The 27,719-nt window shown below is 30.1% G+C and overlaps 1 protein-coding gene and 1 long non-coding RNA gene across 5 annotated transcripts in view; one reads left to right on the plus strand and one right to left on the minus strand.

The window, feature by feature from the left end:
* Window positions 1-27,719, plus strand: part of LOC126753981 (scavenger receptor class B member 1) — a 70,689-nt gene that overhangs the window by 16,627 nt on the left and 26,343 nt on the right. Inside the window, exon 1 of one of the 2 annotated variants that reach the window (XM_050465786.1) lies at window positions 13,551-14,259. The exons of the other annotated variant lie outside the window; for it this stretch is intronic. Coding sequence (XP_050321743.1) covers window positions 13,995-14,259 — 265 coding nt within the window. The 5' untranslated portion in view covers window positions 13,551-13,994. Of the gene's footprint in view, window positions 1-13,550; window positions 14,260-27,719 lie in introns of those variants that run through there. 2 annotated transcript variants of the gene reach the window in all.
* Window positions 22,416-25,537, minus strand: LOC126754002 (uncharacterized). Of its 3 annotated transcripts, none has more exons than XR_007666245.1 (4): window positions 25,261-25,537; window positions 22,991-23,218; window positions 22,801-22,933; window positions 22,416-22,720 (listed from the first exon to the last, which is right to left on the minus strand). It is a non-coding gene; the product is annotated as an uncharacterized LOC126754002 (long non-coding RNA). The 3 variants fall into 3 exon arrangements; XR_007666247.1 differs by lacking the exon at window positions 25,261-25,537 and adding an exon at window positions 25,055-25,239; XR_007666246.1 differs by lacking the exon at window positions 25,261-25,537 and adding an exon at window positions 23,534-24,273.

Genomic DNA, 27,719 nt, shown 5'->3' on the forward strand with positions numbered 1-27,719 from the left:
TAAATAAAATTGATCATAAAAACTTTTATGGTTACATTTATGAATCTTTATGACGGCTGCCATCTTCAGCTGTTACACACGCTCCTCAAATGTACGTATCTATGCATGCCTGTATGAGTACTTTTTTAAACACTGTAATTAATATGAAATTAGCGATAAAATTACTTTAGGTCAATTATTAACAACTCACTATAATTGAATTTGCACCTAACACTTAATGGCTAAATGCAGTAATACTTCATAACAAAAAGTCCAGAACTGTTCTATGTAACATATGCACATGGAAAATAAAAAAAAATATCTGTTTTAGTTGAAAAAATTGTAACAAGTGCTGCGCAATCCTTTGCGCTGTCTTTCGGTTGTCGGAAGCAAACGCGATCGATTTCATTTGCAATTACTTTCACAATTATCGATTTGATTGTTTTTAATTGCTGATTGATTTGTACGTGCGGTAATACCTTTTAACTACGTGTGCATAAAATATATGAATATGTATCGTGAAAAAGCGATAATATGGGTAATTTGTAAATGTTTGCTCATACTAAACCTTTTAACGGTGTAGAAAAGTTATGAATTGATTATTGATGACGTGATTTGTAATGGAAACCAAAAACGTATTTAATTTTATATTATATAAGCATATAATTGGATATGTGGAATATATTCGCGCTTTGAAAAAGTTAATAAATATTGCGTAAAAATAATATAATAATTGCAGTGAAACCTAAAATTTTCCTTTTACAAGTTTCCCTTTGTAATTTACTGAATATTTCCATAAAATATACTATTTATCAAAAATTACTTGGCACCTTAGATTCATCCAACTTAATCGTATGTATGTCTTACGTGAGACCCAACCTTCATGTGTTGAGAAGGGCTGACCCAAGAACAATAGGAAAAAGATTTCACCTTCTTGACATAATGAAAAAAGGATGAGCGAATGCATTAAAGATCCAACTCTTAAATGTACTGAAAATTGTAAAAAGTTTTTCTGTGTAGACTCTATTCATTCTGAAAATTCAATATGTCACCGCTTATATCTTGTTACTGGGTCAATGAAATACTTACAAGTATATTATTAGAATTTTTTATTGTTACAAACATATACTACGGTGCCCAAAAAATAAGGCGACATTGTATTTATTTTGAAAATTCTTTATTTATTCTTCCAAATCAATTTCATACCCTTCAAAGTAATCCCCTCCCGATGCAATGCACTTATGCCAACGGATTTTCCAATCTTCGAAACACTGGTTGTAGTCACTTTCCGGGATGGCTTTCAGTTCCGTCTTCGCTGCGGCTTGAATCTCCTCTATCGTATAAAAACGGTGTCCCAGGAGCGGTCTTTTGAGCTTGGTGAACAGCCAGAAGTCGCACGGCGCCAGATCAGGTGAATACCGTGGTTGCGGAACGATATGGGTTGAGTTTTTGGCGAAATGATCACGAATTACGAGGGCAGTATGGGATGGTACATTATCGTGGTGTAAAAACCAATAATTGTCTTTCCACAATTCCGGCCTTTTTAGGCGGAAAGCGTTACGCAAAGGACGCCTAACGTTCAAATAATATTCCTTGTTGACTGTTTCACCGGTTGGAAGGAATTCATAATGCACAACACCACTATAATCGAAGAAAACAGTCAACATGAGCTTGATTTTTGAGCGGCTTTGGCGCGATTTTTTTGGTCTCGGCTCTCTTTTGGCACGATATTCGCTCGATTGATCGGTTGTTTCAGGGGTCGTAAGCATAGATCCAAGTCTCATCGCCAGTTATAATGCGTTTCATGACACCCTGGTAGTCGGAAAGCATCGTTTCACACACTTCAACGCGACGCCTTTTTTCCAAAAAATTCAATGTTTTCGGTACCAGTCGAGATTTGACGCGCTTAAGGCCCAAAACATCCTTCAAAATGGTATTGGCTGAGCCTTTCGATATGCCAACTTCATCAGCAAGGTGTCTAATTGTTAATCGACGGTTTTTCAACACCAAATCTTTGATTTGAGGTTGATGGTCGCCCTGGACGCTCTTCGTCTTCGACACGTTCACAGCCGGCTTGAACTCACTATACCACTTGTAAACATTTTTTTTAGACATAGCCTCATCACCAAAGGCTTTCTGCACTATCCTCAACGTATCCGCAGCAGAAAATTGATTCCGTAAACAAAATTTAATGTAAATTCTTTGCTCAACAAATTTCGACATCGCAAAAAACGAAAAGCTCACTTTTAGCAGCTCACAAAACGACACGTATCTCAAACACTAATGAATATTTTGACATGAAATTTGACATAAATGTGACTGACAGTTCTACCAAACTAAAAAAAAAATAATTCTCCAAATCCTTCTACGCGCGCAGTTTAAATTTAAATGTCACCTTATATATTGCACAGTAGTACAAATAATAGTTCTGACATTATTGGTTACAAATATTTTAAACTCGGCCATTGTGACACCATTTCCGGTGACCCCTCCGAAAAAGATGGGCCCGCGTTGGCAGGATACCTCCCTACAGGATCATCTGAAGTGAAAAAATACGAGTTTTATTTAAAACCTTAACTTAAAAATTGTACGAAGAAAACAAATTGAAATTGGGATTTTTCGCAGATATTTTAACAAAAAAAAATTAAAATTTCGTAAACTTTTTTTTTTTTTGAAGTAGTTGTCATCGTAAAAAAATTCTTCAGTCTATAAGAATTATATCTCAAAGACCTGTGCAAAATTTCATGAAGATCGGTTGAGTAGTTCTCGAGAAATCTTGCTAACCGACTTCAAAAACACAGTTTCGAAAAAAAGTTCTCAAGACTGTAACTACAAAACTATTATTCGGTTCAACTTGAAAATTTGGGACAATATTCTAGAGGACTCTTAACCAAAAAAATTGCAATAAAAACTTGGCGAAATCTCTATATCTATCATTCTAAGCCAAACTGAATCTATCGTGTTTGTATTGTTGTTTCTCAAGTATACGTATTATGTATACGACATATTCACATCAATATGTATTTGAAAACTCAAATTCTCTGTTAGGAATATGAAGTTTTCTGTAATTAAAAATAAAATTATAACCAGCTAATTTCATTAAAATAATTGTTTTCTTCTTACCTTGAGAAACTAATTGTTCTCTTGGCCACGAAGTACTTATTGGACTCTGCTAAGCTCAAATATTGATCTACAGTTTTTTGAAAATTTCCAAAAAAAAACCTGAAAAAATACTGAAGTCTTTTTGGTTGATCTACATTGTGGTTAAACACCTGTCAATCAGCTAAAATGGAAATTATGAGATTTTAATATTTGATATTAAGAACTGAAGGGATTCTGAGATTTTCCAACAAAAACTCAATGGTTCTTCAAAAGAACAATTAATTGCTAATCAAACATCCTTAATAAAATTTACCACTAATATATATTCACGAAACTTAGAGACCAATTCTTAAGGTCTATTCCTACTTGTATATACTTTTAGATGCGGCCTTTTACAAACCGATTTCATCTTCCGCATATAATATTGGTTTGAATGTAGATCCTAAAATTGATAAATCTCTTTATCATTTTATCATGCCTAAATGAAATAAAATATTCTGGTCAGTTTGACCCAGCGACATTCGCTTCGGGTTAAAAATGACCGAATGTATACAAACTAGTTAGATTTCAAGCCTTAAAAGGGAGCTCTTGTCTCAAATGGCAGTGTCTAAAGACAGTTTCAATATCAATAATACCACAGTCTGAAAGTTACTTTTGTGAGTTATAGTTGAATGACATCAAAGAAGTTCAATAAATTTTTGCTAATCGCTGAGTTTACTGCTTAAAGTCTTATTTTTTCAACACGCGCTAGTTTAAAAATATTGACTCTTTAAAAGCTCGCTAACGTAACTCAGAACTTTCAGCTCAACTAAGAAGTCTCTAGAATACGATAATTGTGCTAAACTCGATATGATTTTTAAGAAGTATATCATACAAGTTTTGAGATCGCACCCATTTCGTTTTAGAGCAATATTCGTGAAGGATAATTTCATTATCCTTATTCCAAAAATTGAACTTTATATATTATCCTTTTATGTATTATCCTTATATTCAAAACCTAGAAAAAATAAGATAAAGCTAGGATATGAAATGTATAGAAACGGCACTATTTTTTGAACCCCGAAAATGAACCCTTTAAGTTGGAAATTTGCTAAACAAAACTGTGTTTTATTAAAAGCATCTCTTTGACGGGCCTACACACAGCTACATTACTAAAAACAGCTGACGTCTGACAAATGACAGCTGATTAATAAGCACTTATTCAACTAATGATACATAATCTCACTTTTTATCTTTTTCTATTTTACATAAACATACTGATCGTTTTTGATTATAACCATGGCAGTAATAGTTGTGAAATTGCCTGGTTATATTGTCACCTGCAAACGAATTCGGGTTTTTTGTCAAAATTGTGAAATTACGAGTAGTCAATTCGAATATTGAACTTGACTAAGGCAAAATATAGACTTTGAAAATACTTATACATACACATATCATATTTAAATAATTTGTATTTTACTGCTAACCGAATACATACATACATACATATGTGTACATATTAAGGCCAAATGAAACAAGTTTCTATGTAATTATTTAAATCAAGGAACGAAGGAAAAATATTCTGCAGGACAATTTCTGAGCTATCACAAAAAAAATTCTAAATTACCAGCAGTTCAAATTTGAATTGAAAGGAATGAACTTTAATACACAAAGTTTAACGAAATGCCCAAGTTACTATGCAATTAATTAAGTCTGCAAATTAAGGCAAAAAAAGCAGTTGAATACCTGTTCTGTAGCAAAAAATTCGAATATGTGATTAGCTACTGAAAACAACAAAAACTTCACTACGCGGTTCAAAAAAGAGGCAAATCAATGAATAACCAGTTGCAAAGCAAAAAACGGGAATGGTACCAAAATTTTGCTGAGTAATGCTTATAATTCGCATATATGTTAGTGCAAAAAAATTAAAAAAAATATACAGAAATAGAAAAAAGTTACAAAGAAATAACAATTTAAAATAGGCTTAAACAAATAATCCGAGAAACGAAAAACAAAAGGGTGTAAATAGCGTTCGGCCTTAGTACAAATTTGCTAACGTCTCATTAGGCACTAATTTTGTTATAACCGTCTTTCTTTGTTTTTACAATATTTTTTGTGGTTGTTTTGAGTTATGGCGCCAAAGAATATTAATTTTTTATAATTTATTTTGTTTAATTTGTGTAAATTGCATAATAATTATCAAATTTGATAAGAATTCCTTCATGTATTTTCATTCCTTAAGAGGCTATACCAGTGTGACGCATGAAAAATAAGGAGATTTTCGTGAATTTTTATAAGAGAAAGTACACTATTGAATATTTCGAACTTATTTGAAATATAATAAGATATATTTTCAGCTATATTAAAATTGTTTTTTTTTTTTACAAAAATGTTGAAAAATAACGGAGTTATGGGCTGTCTTTGGAGGTGCCAAAAAAAGTGCCCCAACTGCTGGCATGATTCCGGCCGAATGAGTTGCTGAAACAAAAAAAATTTAAAAGTTAATTAGTATTATTATTATTTTACAATGACCTACGATCTTTAAAAAATATCAATAATTAACAAAATGGCGTAATTTTGAAAAAAAATCGTGTTTTTTTAGGTAAAAAATGGTCGTTTTTTAATGCCAAATTGACAAATTTCAACCAATCAATTGTGTGGTCATTGTATAGTAAATGTATTCAAAAATACTCAGTTTTAATTTGAAGTCGATCGGTCAATTTCTCGTTGAGTTATGAGAAAAAAGTTTCACTTACATATACATATGTATAGTACATTATAATATAAGTATGTTTACACCTCCGAGCGGTCGCTCTTTAGAACGCTACCATCCAAAAACTATGCAAGATACGACCTTCTCGATTTCACAGGATATTCATGGAAATATAAGCTATCGAAAAAGCAAATAAAATTTTTTTTTTTGAAAGTGTCACACTGGTAAAGCCCCTTAATAATTTCAAATAAGCGAAATTTCATGACTGATAATGCAGCTTTCCTCAAACTTTTATAAGCTTTTTTTGTTAATAAAAATATAAATATATTCTGTAAGCCCGGAGTTTTCATGTATTATCCGTACATTTTGATATTAGCCGCCTAAACAAATTTCTGACGGACTCAAAGCCCTGTGTCGATTTATAAGCATTTTTTACGATCAATACTAGGAGTTTTAGGTTTTCCAACGTAACGGCATTTCTAGCTATCTGTCTAAGTGGGAAAGAGTTTTAGGCTGTACAGCGTACCGGCGTTTCTAGCTATGTATCTAAGTGAGTTCTACAAGTATATTGACGTTTTGTCTCAAGATCGAAGTTTTAAACTAACCTAACTTAACCTATTCTTCCATATGAATGATGTTTTTAGGACCCAAAAGTATTCATTAAGAAAAAATATATATTATTTTTAAAACCAGGGCGGACAAAGCCCCTTAAAGCTTTAGTTATTCATCATGGTAAACCAAAAAACTAAGCTATCGAATTTATGGGTTAAAATGAACGGCTTCTTAAATTGGAAAAAATCACCATAAGGTAATTTTTGTCAGGGAATTTAATGTTCGACAAAAATCAGCGTTGTAAAAGATTTTTTTCTAACGGTTCACGGCGGTATTTTTAATAAGAACTGATTTCTTACGTCTTATTTAAATGGGATACTTGGAATGTTCTCCGACACTTTTTGAAATTACGCTACAACTCTCGCCTTGCAGGGATAGTTTTAACCCTGAACAAGGTATATTAGATTTTTCAAGAAGCTTGTAAAACAGAAGGTAACATTGAATACCTATATATATGTATGATCAGCGTTACGAGCTGAGTTGATTCATTTACGTCCACAGCTCCTTTTCTCCCCAAGAAGCTGCTTTCTTGTCAGAATCGCCAGAATCGGACCACATACATGTAGCTACCATAAAAACTGATCGATCAAAATCATCTGCTCCATCATCATCGATTGGGGAATCGGGTACACCATCTCCTGGTGTTATACTTTCAGTGCCATTCAGCAGGCTGGAGAGGAGTCCCGTCCATAATTTCAGTATGCTCTTGACATCTGTCACTAGATCACCTCTGGGGGTTCTACAAGAGTAAGCTCTGGTTTTGAAACATTATTTCAGTCGCTGCATACTTTCGTAGTATTTTCGAGAATTACCCCTGACAGCCGGCTTGTCAAGCTCTTCGTACTCACGCATTTCGTTCTCTCTCTTTTTTGTCTGTAAATGCGTCTCGCTTTCCTCTCCAGCTCTCGATATCTATCCCATTTCGCACGTATTGTGGTCGATTGTAACGTTGCGCGATAAGCAGTCTATTTGCTCTCCACTGCCATTCGGCACTTCATATCATACCAGCTGTTCTTTTGCCTTTTCTGAAAATCAATGGACTAAAATACCGAGTTTCTGATGACTGCTCTCTGAGAGCAATGCAAGTCGAATAGAAAATCGTTCGGCTCTCTGTTGTAATTGCAGCTTCTCGACGTTGAGTCTTCCTTATGTTTGTTGACGTGCGTTTTTTGCTGCGCAGAGGCGGGTGCGTATCTTCGCTGCAACAAGATAGTGGTTCGAGTCACACGTCTAAAACACTGGAGACGTGTCTTCCGTCTATCACAACATGTTCGATCTAGTTGGTGGTTTTTCGAGCCGGAGACAGCCGACGTTTTCCTCTGGTTAGCCAGATTTTCATACTTAGTTATACATATAGTTGAGTTTAGCGTTTTTTCTTTTCTCTCTAGATGCATTTTAGTCCTTAAGATTGATAGGTTAATTCCTTGGTTCACCTTTATATCCATTCAAAAAAAATACACTAATAAATACATAAATAAATGCCATCCAATAACTCATTGATAACACGATACATCACTTAATACTTGAACATACTTACTTAGACTTCCAACAATATTAGAAAAGTCTAAGAATTAAATTTTAAAATTCAGTTAGTTAAACACAAGCAATTTTATATTTTTACACCTTTTGTTCTCTTTTTTTTGAAATTTGAAAAATGTCTTGTGAACTTCTCTTCCACAAACACATTTTATGATATATATTTTTAAATCGAATTTTGCTCGTATAGCTTCACATTATTTCCATGATTTCTTCCGCACAGTTCACACTAAAATACTTCGAGATATGAAAAGAACTTCTAAATTAATTTTTTTTTTATTTTATAACTGCTAAAAGCGCTTACAATCTGTCACAGCCTTCAGAGTTGCTAGTATTTTCTTAAAAACCATTGTTCACGCACACAAAAACGCACGCAAAAGTGAAAAAACTTGCACCCAAAACTCGTATTCGAAATCAAGACACTAAACTTATTTATTCACCATATCAATTAGATGCCCGACAGCAAACTATCAATGACGAATTATGGTTATTGGTAGACGAATTTGGTGGCTGCTGCATTTATACTACATCAAATAGAAGTGGATGTTTGTATGTATATACATAAGTATGTGTATGTGTGTTGGTGTGAGCTAGCATTTCCGAAACTATTCAAAAGCGAAGTCATTGAAAATGCACTGCAAACACCGGCACAAGGGATTCTAGTCAAGAAACAACTTCCAGTGAAACTTCTCGAAGCGATTTCACTAACGCAAGTTACGAAATTCAAATAGGCATATATACATACATACATGCATATGTGTATGTAAGCATTGAAGCGCATGCGCAAAAGTGGTTGCAGACAAATCATACAAAAATCTTAAAAATTTGCCGCACACTTGACAGCGCGTTAACATTTCATATGTATATTTGACGCTATGTGTGATTTTGGATAAAAATATAATAATGTAAGTACATATGTATGTATAATGTATATATGTGTGTACTTTTGTAGCACCTATAAATGTGTAACCAAGCCATTTAAGCTGTAGATGACGACACAAATCGTCTATTGATTCAATGACTCGGCTTGGCGGACCAATTTGGACTTTGTGCTTTAGCTGAGGTCTAAAAAAATGCGTTGGCTTCAGTTACAAACGCTTTTATAGATGAAAATACAAGTGTACAAACAAATATCGAAGTGTTCGAACACATATCGAACAAATATCGAAGTGTTCAAACAAACCTACAAGCCTATGCACAAATATACAAGTGCAAATACACAACTAAAACCGCAGACGGCGCACAGCTTCTGACTAATAAATTGTTGTCAACAGAATGCCTTAACTCTTGTTGTTTATTTTAAGCTAACGAAGATTCAGCGTCTTAGATCGACACATACATACATACATAAATATGTTATATATATGTAGATATGTAAATCAGTATAATATTGGACCAAAGTCTTATTATAGTGCGAGGGATTTACCCCAATGACTCAAGCGAATTTAGTGTGAGGTGCGAAATGGCACAAGAAAAAAGGCGTGTGAAGTGTTAAATTTTTTTTTTACAGTTTTTGTAATATTTTTTTTTATTTTCTATTGTTTATATATTTTTTCCATTTGTTTTTTTGTTTTGTTTTCTTTTGCTTTATTATTTTTTTATAACCTAAAACTAGCCCAAAACATAAGAAATAAACTCAATTGAGAAAGCTTGTAGATCAACCCATAGTTTTGTATATTATACAAGTATATAGGTATATGAAACTGATTTTTAATACAGTTAAGAGATTCACACTTCTCTTTTGGTTTTCATTTTCATATACTTTTTATATAAAGTATAAAAAATATTTAATTTTTTCCTTAACCCAATATACACATATAGTATATCACACTTTTACTGAATGGATTTCTTTGTACCCCTGCAGCATTTCCGCATCGACTTTTGTTAAGCAATATATTGATAGAATCTTATATATGGTCTAGTAAATAAAAATCCATTAATTCAACATTAAATTGAATATTTTATTAATCATAATCAGAATGATCCGATTTAGGTCAAATATTTTGAAGTTAATTTCATGAAATTCATTAAGTTCCCGTCCCTATTGGCAAAAAAAGTGGGATAGTCGATTTTCACAAGCTTCTTTTGAAGCGAATTCTTTACCAGCAAAATTGTTCGCCATAGACAGGAACAAGTAGTAATCACTTCCTGCTATGTCCGAACTATAAGCTGAATAGATAAGAGCCTCTTAACCAAGCTCGCGGAGCTTCTAGAGAGTCATTAACGATATCTGTTGCCTAGCGTTGTCCTGCTGGCACCTAATTCCTCTATTTTTGGCCAAAGCTGACCGCTTCTGAACGATTGTTTTCTTCACACGGTCCAATTGTTGACAGTACAAGTCCGAATTAAGAGTGTATAGGTCAGTAGCTCATAGTAAATGATTCTGATTTTTGTTCGAAGGGTATTATCTTCCCATTACATTCGCGAAGACATTAACGAGTGTTCAACAGGGGGCTTTCATGAGTACGCATGGTGATTAATGTCTTGTTCTATAAACAACTGGAAGATATAGCCGAAAGGTCGCAAAAGCTGTTCTAAAGCCCAGAAAAGCTGGGTACTTAGATGATTGCGAGTCTGGGACTATTCCTCGCTGTCGTTGATCTGCTCACATACTCTGGAAAGAGGTATGTGAAGAAAAGACTGACTTAATGGAGGATTGGTGAAGAGGTATACTATGGAGAACTACCTATTAACTTCCGTTTTAGGTTTCCTGGGCACTACAGCGCCCTCCAAGTGGAAATGCTTGCCGGAAAGGTAGCAGTAGATTTACTGCGTAGAAGTGCAGCCTCCTTCAAAGTGGTGACTATGCACTGCGATAGCACGCCAGCGATATTAGCCTTAAGCTCGCTAATATGGAAATGTTTGCCAGACAGGCAGCAGTAAATCTAATGCGAAGCACTAAAGATTAGTGAAGGCATGTTTAAACGCCTTATCTCTGGTATCGACTAGTTGCATAGACTGATTTGGGTGACTGTCCACTGCGGTGTTACAGTAAACTGCAAGGCTGTTAATCTTGCTAGGACAATACTTTAGTCTCACTAATTGCAGCATGGGTACGTGTAGGAGCTCCGTTGATTTCTCGCAATTCCATATTAAATGGTTGAGCCTCGGACCGGCTCAGCAAGCGTTGATCAACTACTAGCAGCTGTGCAGTCGCAAGGCCATTCTGACCAAGGCTAAATTATAAAAAATCCGGTGAGTTCTTCGCACGCAGCAAAGTCCACCTTTCAATGGTTTTTGCAGTTCTTACGAGATAGTATCCGATCGGGATTCATGTGGTATGATTAAACATTTTACCGTATGCCTTGCATCAGCTGCTTGGAAGGAGATGAGATAGAGTCATCTCAAGATTTCCTTTACCTTTACCAAGTTAATGTTAAAAACGTCAAAAATCATACTTTTAGACATCCAGGTGAAATAACGGAAATATTAATAAAGCATCTAAGCAGATTTGGAATAAGAGTTTTTCAGCTGCCTTCTCAAAGGACTGTACAATGAGACTGTCATAATTATCTGCTGCTATCTTGACGTATCAGCCATCCAACCTAATATCCCTATTATGTAATGGGATACTTCATTGTAAACCTACCACAATGTAGAATGTATTACTCAAAGAAAGATTACTCTTTAACTCTAACATAGCTCAGCTTTCGTTGCCTTAATGTAATCTTATTCTGGAATTCGCATCAAAACGTCTCAATTAATTATTTATAAGTTCGCAAATGTAAAAATAAACATTCAACACTTGAAAATTGAAGTGTAATCTGTCTAGCAATCATTACGCAATATTTGCAAATGTCATTGTTGTAGAACACACGTCGCCGCAAATAAATTTGTTTACATTTTTTGACATTCTCACATACATGTTTACGTATGTAAGGCTTCTTTTGAAAAAAGTGCTCCTTGATATCTAAGGTTTTGCAAAGTCACTTCCTCACGATAACTTCCTTATGTTCTGGAAATTCGCAAAAATCCGCCAAAAAATGCTTTTTAATAGTAATTATGGAATTTTACAAAACCATTGGTAATTAACTGAACTTCTACCACAAGTAAGTATGTATTTCGCATTTTATGCAACACGTATAGCTATAAACGCATTTTTTATTGTTTGTTTACTACGCGTGCTGTCCAATGATACTGCAAAACTGACATAGACAATCAGCTGTGAGTGCCTTCATTACAGAGAGTGTTGTGTAACAGATTACTGTAGATATTCTAACAGTGAATTATGCGAAGAACATAGAGTCTGTTATTATTATGTTTAAAATTTAGCATAATAAATTTGATATTAAGGATATTCGCTTGTGAACAAAAATGCTTTTTTCTCTGCTTGTATATCGATAATATAAAATGATATGAAATGTTCATCACTTGTTTCAGCGTTTTTTTTTTTTGTTTTTTGTAAGCATGCTATTTTTAAGGGTTGGGAAAAGGAAAAATTATACAAAATACATAGAGCTTAAGGGATTATATTTATTTATGATATATCGTTTATCGAATGTGTGTAAAGTATTTGAAAATATTTTTTCGAAAATTTTAAGTTAATCTTTCAAATATTTTTGGAGATACGAGTAATAAGATAGGAATGAGAATTTGTAAGAATTTTGAAACTCAACTATTGTTATTTTTAGTTTGTGGAATTGGGATAATTTTAAGCAGAAAAATATTTCGTACCGACCAGACACTATTTCAGCGGTCCTCCAGGTAATCAGCGTCAAAATCAAGGAATTACAATTTTTTAAAAATGAATTTGCCGATTATTGAACTGCATTAAATGCTGTAGATTTACATTTACATCTTCAAAAAAATTTTTCACAAAAAACGTGTTTTTTCTGACTTACAAATAGATAAGTATGTATCCTTAAAAATTCTACTAGAACAATCAACAGTGTCGCAAATGCTCATTAGCAGTTTTTATTAACATACACTGTATGAGCGTACAGTTTGCTGTTGTTGAATTCACAGCGTACTGTGCGTGTTGCCCAAGAATGTTACGTAAACATATAAACAAATGTAATGTCAATGAACATTAGCGGCTCTATTAACGCTGTTTTCTGTTAAGAAATGTTATTTAACATTTTCTGTTTGAGTATACGCACTGTTAACTGTTTTTTTCCTGTTACTTGTTACGCTGTTATACTAACAGCCTGAACCGCTGTTTAGTACATGGCATGCTAAGGATTGCGCTCAGCTTTAATTCATTGAGACATTAACAACAACAATTTATCGTTACAACAACGTCTCTGTTTGCGCTGTCAACAGCATTTAATTGCGTGCGCTGCCAGTGGAGTGGTCAAGCTGTAAACGAGCTGTATTGGATAGCGCGGCTGAGAATGGCGTTGGCCGCTCGTACAGCACAGACTCGGAATTACCTGATTACCGGTCTAAGCGACGCTGCTGCTGCTGATGATGACTCGGCTTAAACAAGCAGAACGGCAGCAGCTATAGCACCGACGACGACTTACAGACGGTCTTAACGGACGCAAAAAAGAAAAACAAATAAAAAATTGCAAGCGTTCAGCGTTGAGTAGCAGCGTTCGCTGCCGCGCTTCAGCTTCCAAAGCGGCAGTCAATCAGGCGTCAGCGGCTAGCAAAAGCGGTATTTACCTGCCGTGTCGTGCACCACAACGACTTCATTCAAAAGTGAGCTGCGCAAGCGAGTAGACGAACTTTTATCAAGAGCTCTCCGTAACGTTAAAAGAACATATCGTAAACGTTGAGTTGAACTAGCGACGTCTTCAAAAGTAAAGCAAACAAAAAATTTAGAATAAATGTGAAAAATAGCTTAGAACCGCAACAAGGATAATCGATTATTTACGCAAAACAGAAAATTTAAAAAAAATATTGCAAATTTAAAAGTGACAAATAAACAATTGTTAAGTGCGCTTGAACTTTACGTAAAAAGCTAGAAGCGTTTAAACATTTTATTTTTCAAAAAAAAAATTAAACAACTTTTATTGCATCAAAGTTTTCTAAATGCCTTAGCATATAACGGCAATTGTTTGCAAATTTTGAAAATTGAAAATTTTAGTGCTTTGCAAAAGAAAATTCCAAGTAGAAATTTAGCGCGAAAATGAAAGATTTTAGCAAAATATTTTCACGCCGTTATAGCGCGGTCAATGTGCAAGACACAGAACAGCAACAACAACAGTTGACTGCGAGTGCACAAAACTCGGCGATGACGACGACAGGACCCAACGTAGCATGCAGCACGTCGCGTGCCGCTGAAAAGGCACAAAATAAAAGTTTGAAAGCCAATCGCAAAATGAATCCTGCCGGCATTCTAAGTTCGTTCTTTAACGAACGCAAAAGCAATAAGCGTGCGCGTGCACCAAAATGTAAGTTGAATTTTAATGAATATGGAGACTTTTTTTTAATTCTAGTATGGTGTGTTGCGGCATATGTAGAAAGCGAAGAAAAGTGTTAATTTTACAGTGAATGAAGAGAGTAGTATGAGTATTGAATATAACATTGTGTGTTACAGTGTAAGGCGTGTTAAATATTTTTTTGTAATAAAATGGCTCAAATTAAAATGTTATTAGAATTGAAATAATATTAAAATAAAATATTTATATAATTTTAAAATTTTTCTTTAAATAAAATAAAATTAAATACAAAATGTTTAATTTATTTATAACATTTTGATAAAAAAAAAAATCTGAACAAAAATAATATTACTAAATTATAAACAAACAAGTAAAATAAAAATAAGCCAAAATAAAATAAAAGTATACACATATAAAAAATATAATAAATATTAATATTATATTTAAAAATTAATTTGTATATTAAAAATATTTTACAAAATTCAATAAAATATTTATATATTACTTATAACATTTTAATAGATTTTTTTTTGACAAAAATAATATTAATAAATTACAAAACAGCAAAAAATTAAAAAAAAAATTTAAAATAAAAAATTACATGTACATACATAAGTGAAGTTACACAAAAAACAAAAAAATAAATTTTATAGTTTTTAAAATTGAAAATAAAAATTTTTAAGTTCTAAGTTGAAAAAAATTAAAAAAATTTTTGACAAAAATAATATTAATAAAGTACAAAAAAGCAAAAAATTAAAAAAAAATTTTAAAATAAAAAATTACATTGGAAATTACAAGTGAAGTTACACAAAAAACAAAAAAATAAATTTTATAGTTTTTAAAATTGAAAATAAATTTTTTTAAGTTCTAAGTTGAAAAAAAAAGAATTAAATGTTTAAAAAATTAAAAAACCAGCAAAGTCATGATAAAACAAAAAATAAATTTTTAATTTTTTGTAAATTGAAAAAAAAAAAAAATATTTAAATTAAAAAAATTATTAAATCTGCTATTAAATTGAATTAAAATTTTTTTAAGTATAACATGAAACCTAAAAACAATAGATAAATAAAAACAAAATTTAAACAATTGAAGTAAACAAATAAAAAATATTTTGAATTCGAAAATAAAAGTTTATAAATTTTAAGTTTAAAAAAAAAATACCTAAATTTTTAAAAAATAAATTAAGTCTTGCTAAAACAAAGAAATAAAATATTTATTGCTTTTTCAAATTGGAAAAAATTATTATTTAAATTAAAAAATAATTAAATCTACTATTCCATTTAATAAAAATTTCTGTAAGCTTAACATAAAAGCTAAAAATCATAAATAAATTAAAAATAAAAATAATAAAAATAAAAAATTTTAAATAATAAATAAGAATAAAAATTTAAACAATTAAAATAAACAAAAAAAAATATATTTTAAATTTGAAAAAAAAATTTATTTTGAAAAAGTTGAATTTAACGATGATTTATGTCATTTCTAGAAATATAAATTATAAAATGAACAAATTTTCGATTATTTTATGACAAATTAGTTGCAATTAATTCCGTTTAATTGAAATATTACAGTAAATATTAAAGAAAAAAAATAAATAAAAAAATTAGTAAATGAAACTAAAAATCAAAATATAAATCGCTTCTATCACTAAAACCTAGAAGAAAGAAAACAAGCAATACAAAAAACATTAAGAAAGTAAAAGCAAAAAACATTAAAAGGGTAAAAAAAATAAAAATAAACAAGATAACTTAAATTATGAATTTTACAGTCTCAACTGATGCAGAAGTTTGAATTATTTCAACAAAATGCAACGCAACAAAAGATAACTATGTAAAAAAACACTTGCCTTCAAACAAGAAAAGCCGCCAGTGCGCATTGCGCTGAGCGACAAATTTATCTACAAGACGGCATTGCAAAGTCAAGAACATGTTGAAGCTTTTATTTTAGATGTGCTTCACTTTATTGTTATTTTTTTATATTTCTTTAGTTTTTCATATTTTTTTTATTTTTTTTTGAACTTTTTTTTAGTTTTTTATAAATTTCTTTTATAACAACGTTCAGTGAACGCACGCTAACTGAAAGCAACTGACCACATTGCAGCTTAAAGTTGTGAAAAAACAAACATAACTGCAGTTGCTTGAAAAGTGCTAACGGTGCAGTAAAGACAAGCTAAAAATGCGCCCAAATCACTACTACTTGCGAAGAGTTTAACTTGAAAAAGTTGTGTATATTGAAATGCATGCGCGTACTTGAAAATTTTCGTAGTTTGCGTCAAGCAAACAGTGTTGCCACAAACATACAAAAAACCAAAAAACAAAAACACAAAATGCCCGACAAACTGACTGACCAAGCAAGCATCCGCCATGGCGTACCAGCTAAGTGACGAGCATTTAGTAAAATTTGCGAATTTCTTGCTTGGCTTGCGATTTAAAAAAAAAAATCAAGTGGTCGCTGAGTGGCGGCAGCAAGTTACGTACATGCATAAATGTGGTAAATTATATTATATCTACAAACATATGTAATATAATATAATGTATGGCTAACACTGATTTGCATAATAAATTTGGCGCGTTTATTTTAGATTTCTATTTCATTGAGTGCTGCATGCCAATCTGCAAAGACACGCTTATTTTGTTATATAAATATTTGCGAAATTCGTTTTCAAATTACATATTTATATAAACAAAAAATTATTTGAACACTAAAAAATGACAGATAAGGTTGCAAAATGTGTGCGTTCAGCGGCAATGAAACTCAATTTTTATATTATTTTCAATTATCTGCATTTATTTTTGTATTTAAAGCGTAAATTAGCACATTTTGCAGTTATTATATTTTTTTTTTATTTTTATTGGAAAAAAGACGATTTAAATCAAATAAAACTAATTAACTGAAGACAAATTATAGTAAATAAATATTTTAATTAAATTTTTTTTAATTTTGTAAATTATTAAAATTAAAATTTTAATTAAATAATTTTATTTAAATTTTGCAAATTATTATTAATATTAAAATTTTAATATAATTAATTTTTTTTTAATTTTGCATATTATTAGTATTAAAATTTTAATATAATTATTTTTTTTTAATTTAGTAAATTATTAAAACTAAAATTTTAAATAAGTTAATTTTTTTTATTAAAAAAAATAAACACAATTTTTAAAATTAATTCAATTAAAAGTCATTAATATTATTTAATTTAATTGATTGTTTATTTCTGATTAATATTTAAATTGAAAAAAAAATTAATAATTAATCAACTAATTAAATTGAAACAAAAAATCAATGTATTAATTTTTTATTAAAAAAATCAAATAATCAATTCTTAATTAAAATAATTTAAAAAAATGCGCGCTATAATATAATTTTTTTAAATATTATTATTAAATTAAATTTATTTAATATTTTAATTAATTTTATTTGAAGCATATAAAATAATTTTATCTTAAAAAACGCGAACTTTTTCATTCTGGAGTGAAATGATTTTTTCTTCTTTTTTAATATCTTTTCCTTTTTTACCGTAATTTATTTTTTACTTTTTATTTTCCACACCTTCGCATGCCAAAGAAAAATTTTACCTCTGAATTTATTTTCAATATGTCCATAGCATTCGTTTTTTCTTTTATTAACTGTTGCTTTTCAACCCGTCCTCCAGCTTATTTCGTGGTCAAGTTCAGGGATACACACTGAACAGTTGCCAGCCAGTTACTGTATTTGTGTATTTGACTTTGTTATCGATATACAAAACACATAATCGCGTGCAATGGCATGCATAATTGCATACAGTGGTGAATAGGTGAATAGAAACAAGTGTTAATGTTATAGTACTGTTATTTTCTTCAATGTTAATGATTTTTAGACTTTCAATGTATAAGAAACAACAAAAAAAATATTAAAAAATTTAATTTATTTTTATTTTTATCGCTAATATCTGGATTTAATTGCAAAATCACTGTATCATATGCTATTTTTATATGCTCGAGATTAATTTTTGTTTTTTACTACTTTTCCGCTAAATTATCTAAAGCTAGATTTTTACTTTTTAGTTGAGGTATGTATACTGATTTGCTACATAACCTCAAAATCATTTTTTTTTTTTTGAATAATTAATATGAATAAAGTATTATGGTTTTGATATCCCCAAAAAACATGTCTCTTTTCATTTGCCAACCACTGTATGCAAGGAGTGACTGCAATTATTCGCACACAAGTGTAGGTAAATAGTTTATGATCAAAACAGGTCGTCGAAGCACAGTCATACAACAACAAATATCCACGTAGCTTAGGCCTACTGCTATGTACACAACTTACTTGCACTTCACTGCCACTTGAGCGCGCTCTGCGCATGTGTGCGGGCAGTTTTTGCCGAGTGCAATGAACTCGTACTTAAATTTTAATTTATTGCTTTTCAGTAATAATTGCACGCATTTTATTTTGTTTACATTTTTCGAGTGCTCCATATGTAAGTAGACCTTCACTGACTAGGCGTTTACACCAGTTCCAGCAATGCGACACCGGCAATTGGGTCAATGTCAATGTTTTGCGGCTATATTTGCTTTTCTTTGCTGCACGCTTGTTTTCGTTTTTATAAACAAAAAAGTCGCTTGAAACGTTTGCGTTGGAGCCAGCAGCTACAATATTTTGTCTAATAGCGCGAATTGTCCACCAATATTAAAATGACTAGTGTGCACAAGTATAAATATTAACAAAATGCATATCAGCTGTTTTTTGACGTTTTATCTCTTTTCCTATTAAATAATTTATGGCTGCTAAATTTTATCATATTTTTAGATACGCTGTGGATTTGCATAAATTGCGTTATTTGATAACTTCTTTTGCATACATTAACCCTGAACCATGCGAAAATTCTCGAACTTTGATTTTTACTGTGCGCACTTCTTGCAATTTTTGTTAGCATGCGACAAAGCGGGCTTCCTAACCTTAACATTTTTCGGTATAATCTATGCTTGTATGCATCTATTTTGCCCTAGCATACAAAATTTGCATATCTGCTTTACCGTTTTTTCGTCGATATCGGCAGTGCCAAATAATGACGAACCATTTGAACAGGTTAAGTTCACTTTAAAAAGCAGCGGCTCAAAGCATGTGTTTTTTGTTCATGTTTATTCAATAGCTGATCACTTAACTGATGATGATGGTTATATACATATAGTATGTGTGTATTTATCGTATAATACCTCGTATTTGCGTCCGGTTAGCAGCATTTTGAACTTTTGTTATATACCTATTATATGTTTTCCAGTTACGTATGTTTATAGCTAGTCTTGTGGCGACAAGTGCCTTGCACAAATTTCGCAGATTCATCGAAATTCCCGTTTCCGTCCGTCTGATTTTGTATACTTTTACTTTTAGTATGCAGTTTTTTTCTTAAATTTCTTTTTGTATTTTTTTTTTGAATTTTTTTTTATTATTTTGTTTTTGTTTTTTTTTTGCTTAATGTTTAATTTTTTATATTCTTACCATTATTGCTTTCACGCTTCCCATTTTCTTTCTTATTCATGTGCATAGAATTCGAACTTTGCACTTTCCGCATCAATACTACTTAAACTCGTTTTTTTAGCAAGCTCATCTTCATAGATTCCCCATTAATTTATTGATGTTGCTTTTTTCTGGCTATTGCCACCTTTTTTGTGCATGCTGAATTTGAGCAAATTTGAGGAGAGTATTTGTAGAGGCAATAGCTATTAATTTTTTTCATATTAGAACAATAATCCCGTTTAAATCCTGCATTCAAGGCAAAACTCTCCATTCAGCATATTTTTAAATTTTTATTTAATTTTTGTTTTTTATTTTTTTATTTTTTTCTTTAATTTCTTTTATTACTTTTATATTATTTTTGTTAGTTTTTTTTATTTTCTTATCTATTTATTATTTTTCTATAATCGCTTTTATTTATTTATTTTCTGCTTTTGGCATGTCTAAATTTGCCTTTTGTCCTGCTGTTTTGCCGGCTGCAATTTATCGATAAATTTATGCTAAATTTTTATTCAACAATTTGAGCACGTGCGTCCATTTATCTAATAAAGCAATTAATTGCTTTTCGTATACAGAATTGATTTATGTTGAAGAACAGAACTGACAAGGAAGAAATAGCGAATAATCAATAAAAAAAATTTAATGCTAATGAATTATAATTAAAATTTTTCTGTTTGGATTAAAAATTTTTTATGTGATGTATTTTTAACACGAATTTAATACAAAAATGGATTTGGTAAAACCAAAAAAAATAATAATAATATTAGTCATAAGCAATATTGCAAAACAAAAAGCGACAGTTTTTCGTTTAACAGAAATTTTAAATTAGCAAGAAAAACATTACATTTTTTACAAATTCAAACATCAGCAAACGCACGTCGAATTTACTTACAAACTTACACATTTTTAAAATGTATGTATGCACATTTCTGCAACTATTGATTTGTATTGCAACGTAAATGACTTTCAAATTGCCGCCTGAAATTGCCCAATAGCCGCCGCCGCTACTACAATATATCGCGTCTTTGCTGGATTTTAGCATTGTTGCTGGTTTGCAGAAAGCACAAACCACTGGCCCGGCGCTGCTTTGTGCCGGCAAATGTGTTAAAGACACCTTATTGCACACTTTTGCCACTAATGTACCTTTTTCCAATAAAAGAAACATGCACAGATTATACAAGAGAATTCATCAAAAATGTTACAGCCGCTGATCGACAGCAGGCAACTCGTCAATTTACTTCACCACATACGAAAACGCGTGGTAATCAGCTTGATTACAAAAGCCACAGCAACTACCTATAGATTAAGTGTTTGTTGTTGGTTTTTTAACATTAGCAATAAGCAGATATGCGCTGACATGACAAATTTTTACTATGCAATTGTTCGTAAGAACTTGTAGTTTGGCGTAGAAAATTTGTGAAATAATATAAAATGAGTAAAATTACAAATTGTTATATTGTGCCGGCCAAACAGCTTGCACTTTTTGTTTTTGTACATATGTACATTGTATAAGTTTTGAAATTTGTGGATTTTTTTTTAATATTACCGAATACTATTTATTTTTTTTATTTTTTGGCAATCAGTTGCAATTTGTTGGCAATAGCGTTATTTACACCAAACAATTTGGTAGTTTAGCACAAATTACATTAAATTTAGACAAACACATTTCATAAATTTGAATTTGATTTAGAAAATAACGAAAAACACTTCATTCATGCGCAAATAATTTTAAAATGCAATTTGTTTACAGCGATCGTATGCACAGAGTAATATCGATAGTCGATAACAGTCAGCTGTGCGAGAATGTTTGACGCTTATTTATTTGGTGTACAAAGAATTGTTAAATAAATTATTCGTAAAAATTTTATTAATCAAATTATCAAATTCCTTAAACAAATACAGTTTTGTAGTTGTAAATAATAATTAATAAGCAACTATGTGCTTGTATACAGACGGACACGCTCAAAATTTAGAAAGAAACGTGCTTGCGTTTGCTTTAGCCCACAAATATTCGGTCAAAGCCCTGTAAGGAGCATTAATAACATATTAAATTAATTTATAACTTTATATGCATATATTAACAGTTTCAAAGCCAACATATTTGTCAAGTTAAGCACGCGTATGTATATAAGAAAACGTTTTAAGGTGTTACTGCAATAACTTGTAGCTGCTTTGGCGCGAAAAGAAATATTTCCATGTACTTTATTGCATTTTTTACTTAATTTGTTTCGCACACACACTGTTTTGTGGCAAGAGTTTGCTAATTATCAGCTGTGTGTTTAATTGGTTAAATATTTAAATTATGCGTTAGCATGCTTTTTATGGCAAAAGAATATATGTTGAATTATAGAATATAAGAAAATGTTTATTATAAATAGAAACCTGTTTGAAATGGAAAGTTCAACAACATAGTATAGGCATGTTGCAAGGATGCGAAAATAATTGGATTTTTTTCTGGTGTAGAGCTTGTGCATTTCATATTTGCAACTCTAGTGACCAATACTATTAACATAAAACATTAAGAGTTCATATTTTTAATAACTTAACATTTCACTTTAATAAAATAAAACTGCATATGCTTTAATTATATATTAATTTGTAAATCAAATTAAAATAATTATATATACTTTAACTAAAGTAATAATTATATATAATATTTTTAATAAGCGGTTTTCAAAATTAATAGTTACAATTAAAATGTAAACAAAATAACGTAGAAAAATAATATTTTAATAAATTAGCACACTTTAAACATTAATGTGTGCTTAAATACGTCGATATATTTAATTTCACAAACATTTTACAGTCAACGACGTCAATAGCTTAGAAAACAACTTTTAAGCTTTCAAAATTTTTTTGTTTTTTCTGTTTTTAGAAATATTAAATAAAATATTTGTATGTTTTGAAACAAGTCGCCAAAAATTCCAAGTCATCCCAAATATTTCAAGTCATCCCGAATCAATAATTTGCAAATGCCCTGAAACAAGTAATTCACTCAATTAGTAAAAAGTCACAAAACTCTTGAAAAACGTTGCCGCCGTTTTAATATATACTTACCATATTTATATTGGTGCATATATACTTTTAAACAGTCATATTTCGCTTAAGCGCAACCGGTTAAAGTTTAGCAAAAATGTCTCTCGGTATTGGCTGACCACATTAGAAAAGCCAGAATGACATTGGCAATTTCCTAAATTTAAAATTTGCATATCAATACATACACCAAGATTTATCATACAAATCATACATATTTATGAAGCACAAACAGCTTTTGCTTCGTCAAATATCAGTTTTTTGTATAAATTATATTGCGAATTCCTAAAAACACCACCACCAATATTGGCGTAATATATGTAGTTCTAAGCAAGCAGAAATCAATTAATTTAACGTTAAACTCGCTTTCGTAGCAGTCTCGAACATTCGCTGACTCAATCCGATATTCATGAGAAAGACCAGTTATCATCAAAAACACCAGCTGTTAAATTGAAACAAAAAATTAATAAAACAGCGTCACTTAAAAAATAGTCATTAAATGTTTATAAATACAATATGCTAGATATTAACGCATAAAATTAAAAAAGAAATAAAAAAATTTAATATATAAATAAAATAAAAACTAAAAATATTAAAAATAAAAAAAAAATAAAATAAATTAAAAATATAAACACAAAAAGCATAAAAAACAAACGTCAAACAGCACTAACAGACACACCTGCTTGACTTAAACTCAAATTAATGCGTTTCAAGCGTCTATAAAACACATGGGGTTTTGCCAAAAAAAATCACTAACCGGCAGTTAAACTTGGCATCAACATTGGATCTCAAAACTAGCGTGATGATCACATGTTAAACCACGCATACACGAGACTAGTGTTGGGCGCGCGTCTTCCACGTTATGTCTAGGTTTGTTTTTTTTACTCAGTCGCAGCTTCTCACATTTTTATTAGCATGCTAATTCATATGATTTGGTTATACCGTAATATTTTCCATGGCATGTGTTTGAAAGGCAGCCAGTTAGGTTGTGTATTTATGTTTATGGCTTAAATTTTCAGCATTATCAATTGGTATTGAATGCAAATTTTTGGTGCAGATTTTTATGTTTTATTGTTCCCTTGCATTGTTAGTGCAACAACACATTTTTTATCATTGTCACACGCTTTGGTTTCATGGCCTCTTTCCACGCCGTGAAAGTTATCTAATTATTACGAAATCGTATAGTCCAATTATATGGCATATGTATGGCGGTCTGCATTTCATAATTGACCGCATGACAACACAATTTGATTTGTCAAGAGGCTGTGCACACATTCGCCAAGCTTTCTTTTTTGAAAAGTAAACAATGCAAACAAAATGATGACACTATTGATTTATCGATATATTTGTGTGTTAACATTGCTTGGTTTTGCAGTGGCAATAAATAATGTAAACATTGCGCTTATTGTAGTGAGACACTCATCATATTTATAATTTTTGTAACGAGTATGTTCTTTAGAACTTGCACATTGTTAACCGTAACTTCGCTTTACAAGTTTACTATTTTAATAAAAATAATATTTTATTATATCATACATTTTATTAGTTTAATGCAGTTCACGTTAGTCATAATTATAATTAAATTATGCTAAAGGAAATGAATTTAAAAATTTTGTTTGTTAATTTTTTTAATTAATTAAAAAATTTTAAATTGTTTTTTTATAATATTCTTTTTTATTATTAAATTTTAATGTTTTTTGGTTAATTTCTTTATTTTTGCTATTATTTTTTTCATTTGTTGTTTTTGTTAATTTTTTAATTATTAATTTTTATAAATATTTTTTATAATATTTTTTTTTGTTTATTATTAATTTTTAATAATAATATTTTTTATTAATTGTTTCTTAATTATAATTCAAATAACCTTAATTATAATTATTAATTTTTTCTTAACCATTATTATTTTTTTTTTTGTTATTTTTTTACTATTTTGTGTACACTCTGTGCTCTTTCGCCAGCTGGCGCGTGTTGGTTCTAATTGATTGTAAATATTTTTACGTTCCATACACGTCTTGAATAACTCAAAATTTTTAAATAACCAACAAACAATTACATTCCCAAATATAAATTTATATTGCTTTGTAATATTTATAAAAAAAAATAATCTGCAAAAATAGAATACAAATTGTACAAACAAAAAATATCACTAGCCAACAAAAATATTTTTAGCTCATATACTAAAAAAGTAAAGGTAAACAAGCAACCAAATAATAAAAAATGGTTTTGCTAAGAATTAAATTTCTGACAAATTCGTACGTATTTACAAATTTGTGCATACTTATTTATGAATGTCCATATAGGCACATATATTTTTAACACGCGAATTGTTTGCATATAAAAACGTTTACTCATCGGACCACACGAGTAGCAAAAAACTGAAACGAACTAAAAAAACAACAACAACACTGGTTTGGCGTGAGAATTTCACGCCCACACACATTTTTACAAGTTAATTTTTTTTTTTTCAATATTTAGCGCACTCACTTAATAAGCAGTTCACGACTACAGCTGAGTGACTCCGTTAGGAGCGCACGGCAAGCGCTGTGGCGTCTAAATTTGCTGGTAGTTGCAAGCCAAGTCAATTATGGTTTTCGATTTTGTTATTGTTTTTTGTACTTTCTGTATATCTACATATGAATCTTTTTTCAATATTGAATTTTTATATTTTATTATTGATTTTACTACAAATTGACTGCCGTGGCGTGTGGCTTGCATAAATTATTAAACACTTTATACTTTTTTGATATTAGCCAAACATCAAAACAAACTAATTAATATTTTCTCTGTGACGCATTGTACTGTAGCATATGTCAAGCACTTTTGATTAGTACTGTATGGTGTGAACAGCAATTGTCAATCACACCTGTTGTACAGCTATTTGTGAGTGCTTATATGTTTACGTGTAAGATACATATATACATATGTATGTACGATGTATCTACAATATGATTATATGGTATATTTATATATTTATTTTTTTTTATATTAAACAATTAAGTGATTAATTAATTGCCGTTTTGGCATGTATTTTTATTTCCTATAAATTTGTGTGGCAAATCGATAAGCGAAAACGCAATAAATAATGTGAAGCGCTGCTATATGACACGCATACTCATGACACATGTATGGTACATGTAGACATAAAAACATACGTATGTATGTACATACTAGTTGTTAGGTAGCATCAAGCAGCACGCCTGCGCACAGCTGGCTTCTTTGTATTTATGGCCAGAACTTAAAGACAACTCTAAATTTGCCAATCAGCTAGTTTTACGACTTATTTGAGGAGATTTTTTCTTGATTTTTTTTTTAACTTTTTTATAATTTTTTTTTTTGCCTACCACATGTTAACTGCCGGTTTCTTCCTTTGTAGTGCTAAATTGCCGGTGAGCAATATACACTATATATATGTACATACATTCATATGCCTAGCACGAATAGTTTTAAAGGTTTGTGGAAACTTTCTGCATAATTCCTTAAAGACAATAAGTTTCCTATAATTGTGAAATTCAGCGCATAAAAGTCGAAAATTTGCAAACGCTAGTCTAGCAAACCAAATTGCTTAGAAAACGAATTATAAGTCATTGTGGGGATTTTATGGATTTTTTTCATAAAAATAGTTGCACTTTACATTTTTTAAAACATTTTGTTTTCAATAAAAAATATTATTTTTAATGGATTTTTTTTTTTGTTATTTTTACAACGTTTCAAAGCTGCACTTAAAATTACAAAAAAAAAAAATATTTTTAATAAAACAAAAAAAGTTAGAAAAATATTGTTTTTAAATTTTTTTACGTTAAAGGTTAAAAAAGAAATTAATCCAGCAGTTTTTGCTAATCTGAAGATTAAAATTAATTTAATTTTTAATTTTTTTTTAACTAAATTAATTTTAATTTTAATTAATTTAATTTTTATTTTTTTTTAATTTAAATTTTTTTTGTAAAGATAAAATAAAAATATAAATATGCTAAAAATTAAAAAAAAAGTTAATGCAGCATTTTTTGTTAATTTGAGATTTTTTAAATCAGCTATTCAAAGAAAAAAATAATTAATTTAATTTTCTTATTTAAATTTAATTTTTTTTTGTAAAGGTAAAATAAAATTATGACGTTACAAATTAAAAAAAAATTAATCCAGCATTTTTTGTTAATTTGTGTTTTTTAAATCAGCTTTTAGAAAAAAAATTAATTTAATTTAATTTATTTTTTAATTAATTTTAATTTTAATTAAAAAATTAATTTAATTTAATTTATTTTTTAATTAATTTTAATTAATTAAAAATAATTTTTTAACTTTAAATAATTTTTCAATTTAATTCGAAATTATCTAATTTTTTCTAATTCATATTTTTTTTTTAATTTTTAAAATAAAAATGAAACACTAAACTACAGTTTTCAAGCGTCTGCTGTTTTGTTGGTTGGCATGATAAAATGTGACCGAAATCACCGACAATGACTTTGCAGAATAAAAAATTGTTTTAAAGAAGTCACGAAAGAAATTGCAAATGAGTACATGTCAACAGAAATGGGGAAATTTGCAAAACGGCGACATAACTGTGTGCTTACTACAAACATATGCACATACATTAGCTACAAATTTATATTAGCGCATGCGTCGCCATTTAGAAATGAATTGCTCGGAAAATCGTAATTCAGATAAAGTAATAAAACGTCTCCAAAACATCTAACGTCGCTGCACGCGGCAGAAAAACTGGGTTTTTTTACACTACACAGCCAGCAGCGCACGAACACAGCTGATTACTTGGAAATATATAGAAAAATTTAAGAAAAAAATTTTTTTTTAATTAAAAAAATCAAGAAATAAAATCAAAGTTTTTAAAAAATTTAAGAAAAAAAAAAAAAAAAAAAAATAAAAAATAAAAAAAAAATTAAAATTAAAAAAAAATAACTTTCACAAATTTTACAAACTAAAAAAAATTATGT

This window comes from Bactrocera neohumeralis, chromosome 3 (genome assembly GCF_024586455.1).
Source record: "Bactrocera neohumeralis isolate Rockhampton chromosome 3, APGP_CSIRO_Bneo_wtdbg2-racon-allhic-juicebox.fasta_v2, whole genome shotgun sequence".
NCBI classification, from domain to species: Eukaryota; Metazoa; Arthropoda; class Insecta; order Diptera; family Tephritidae; genus Bactrocera; species Bactrocera neohumeralis.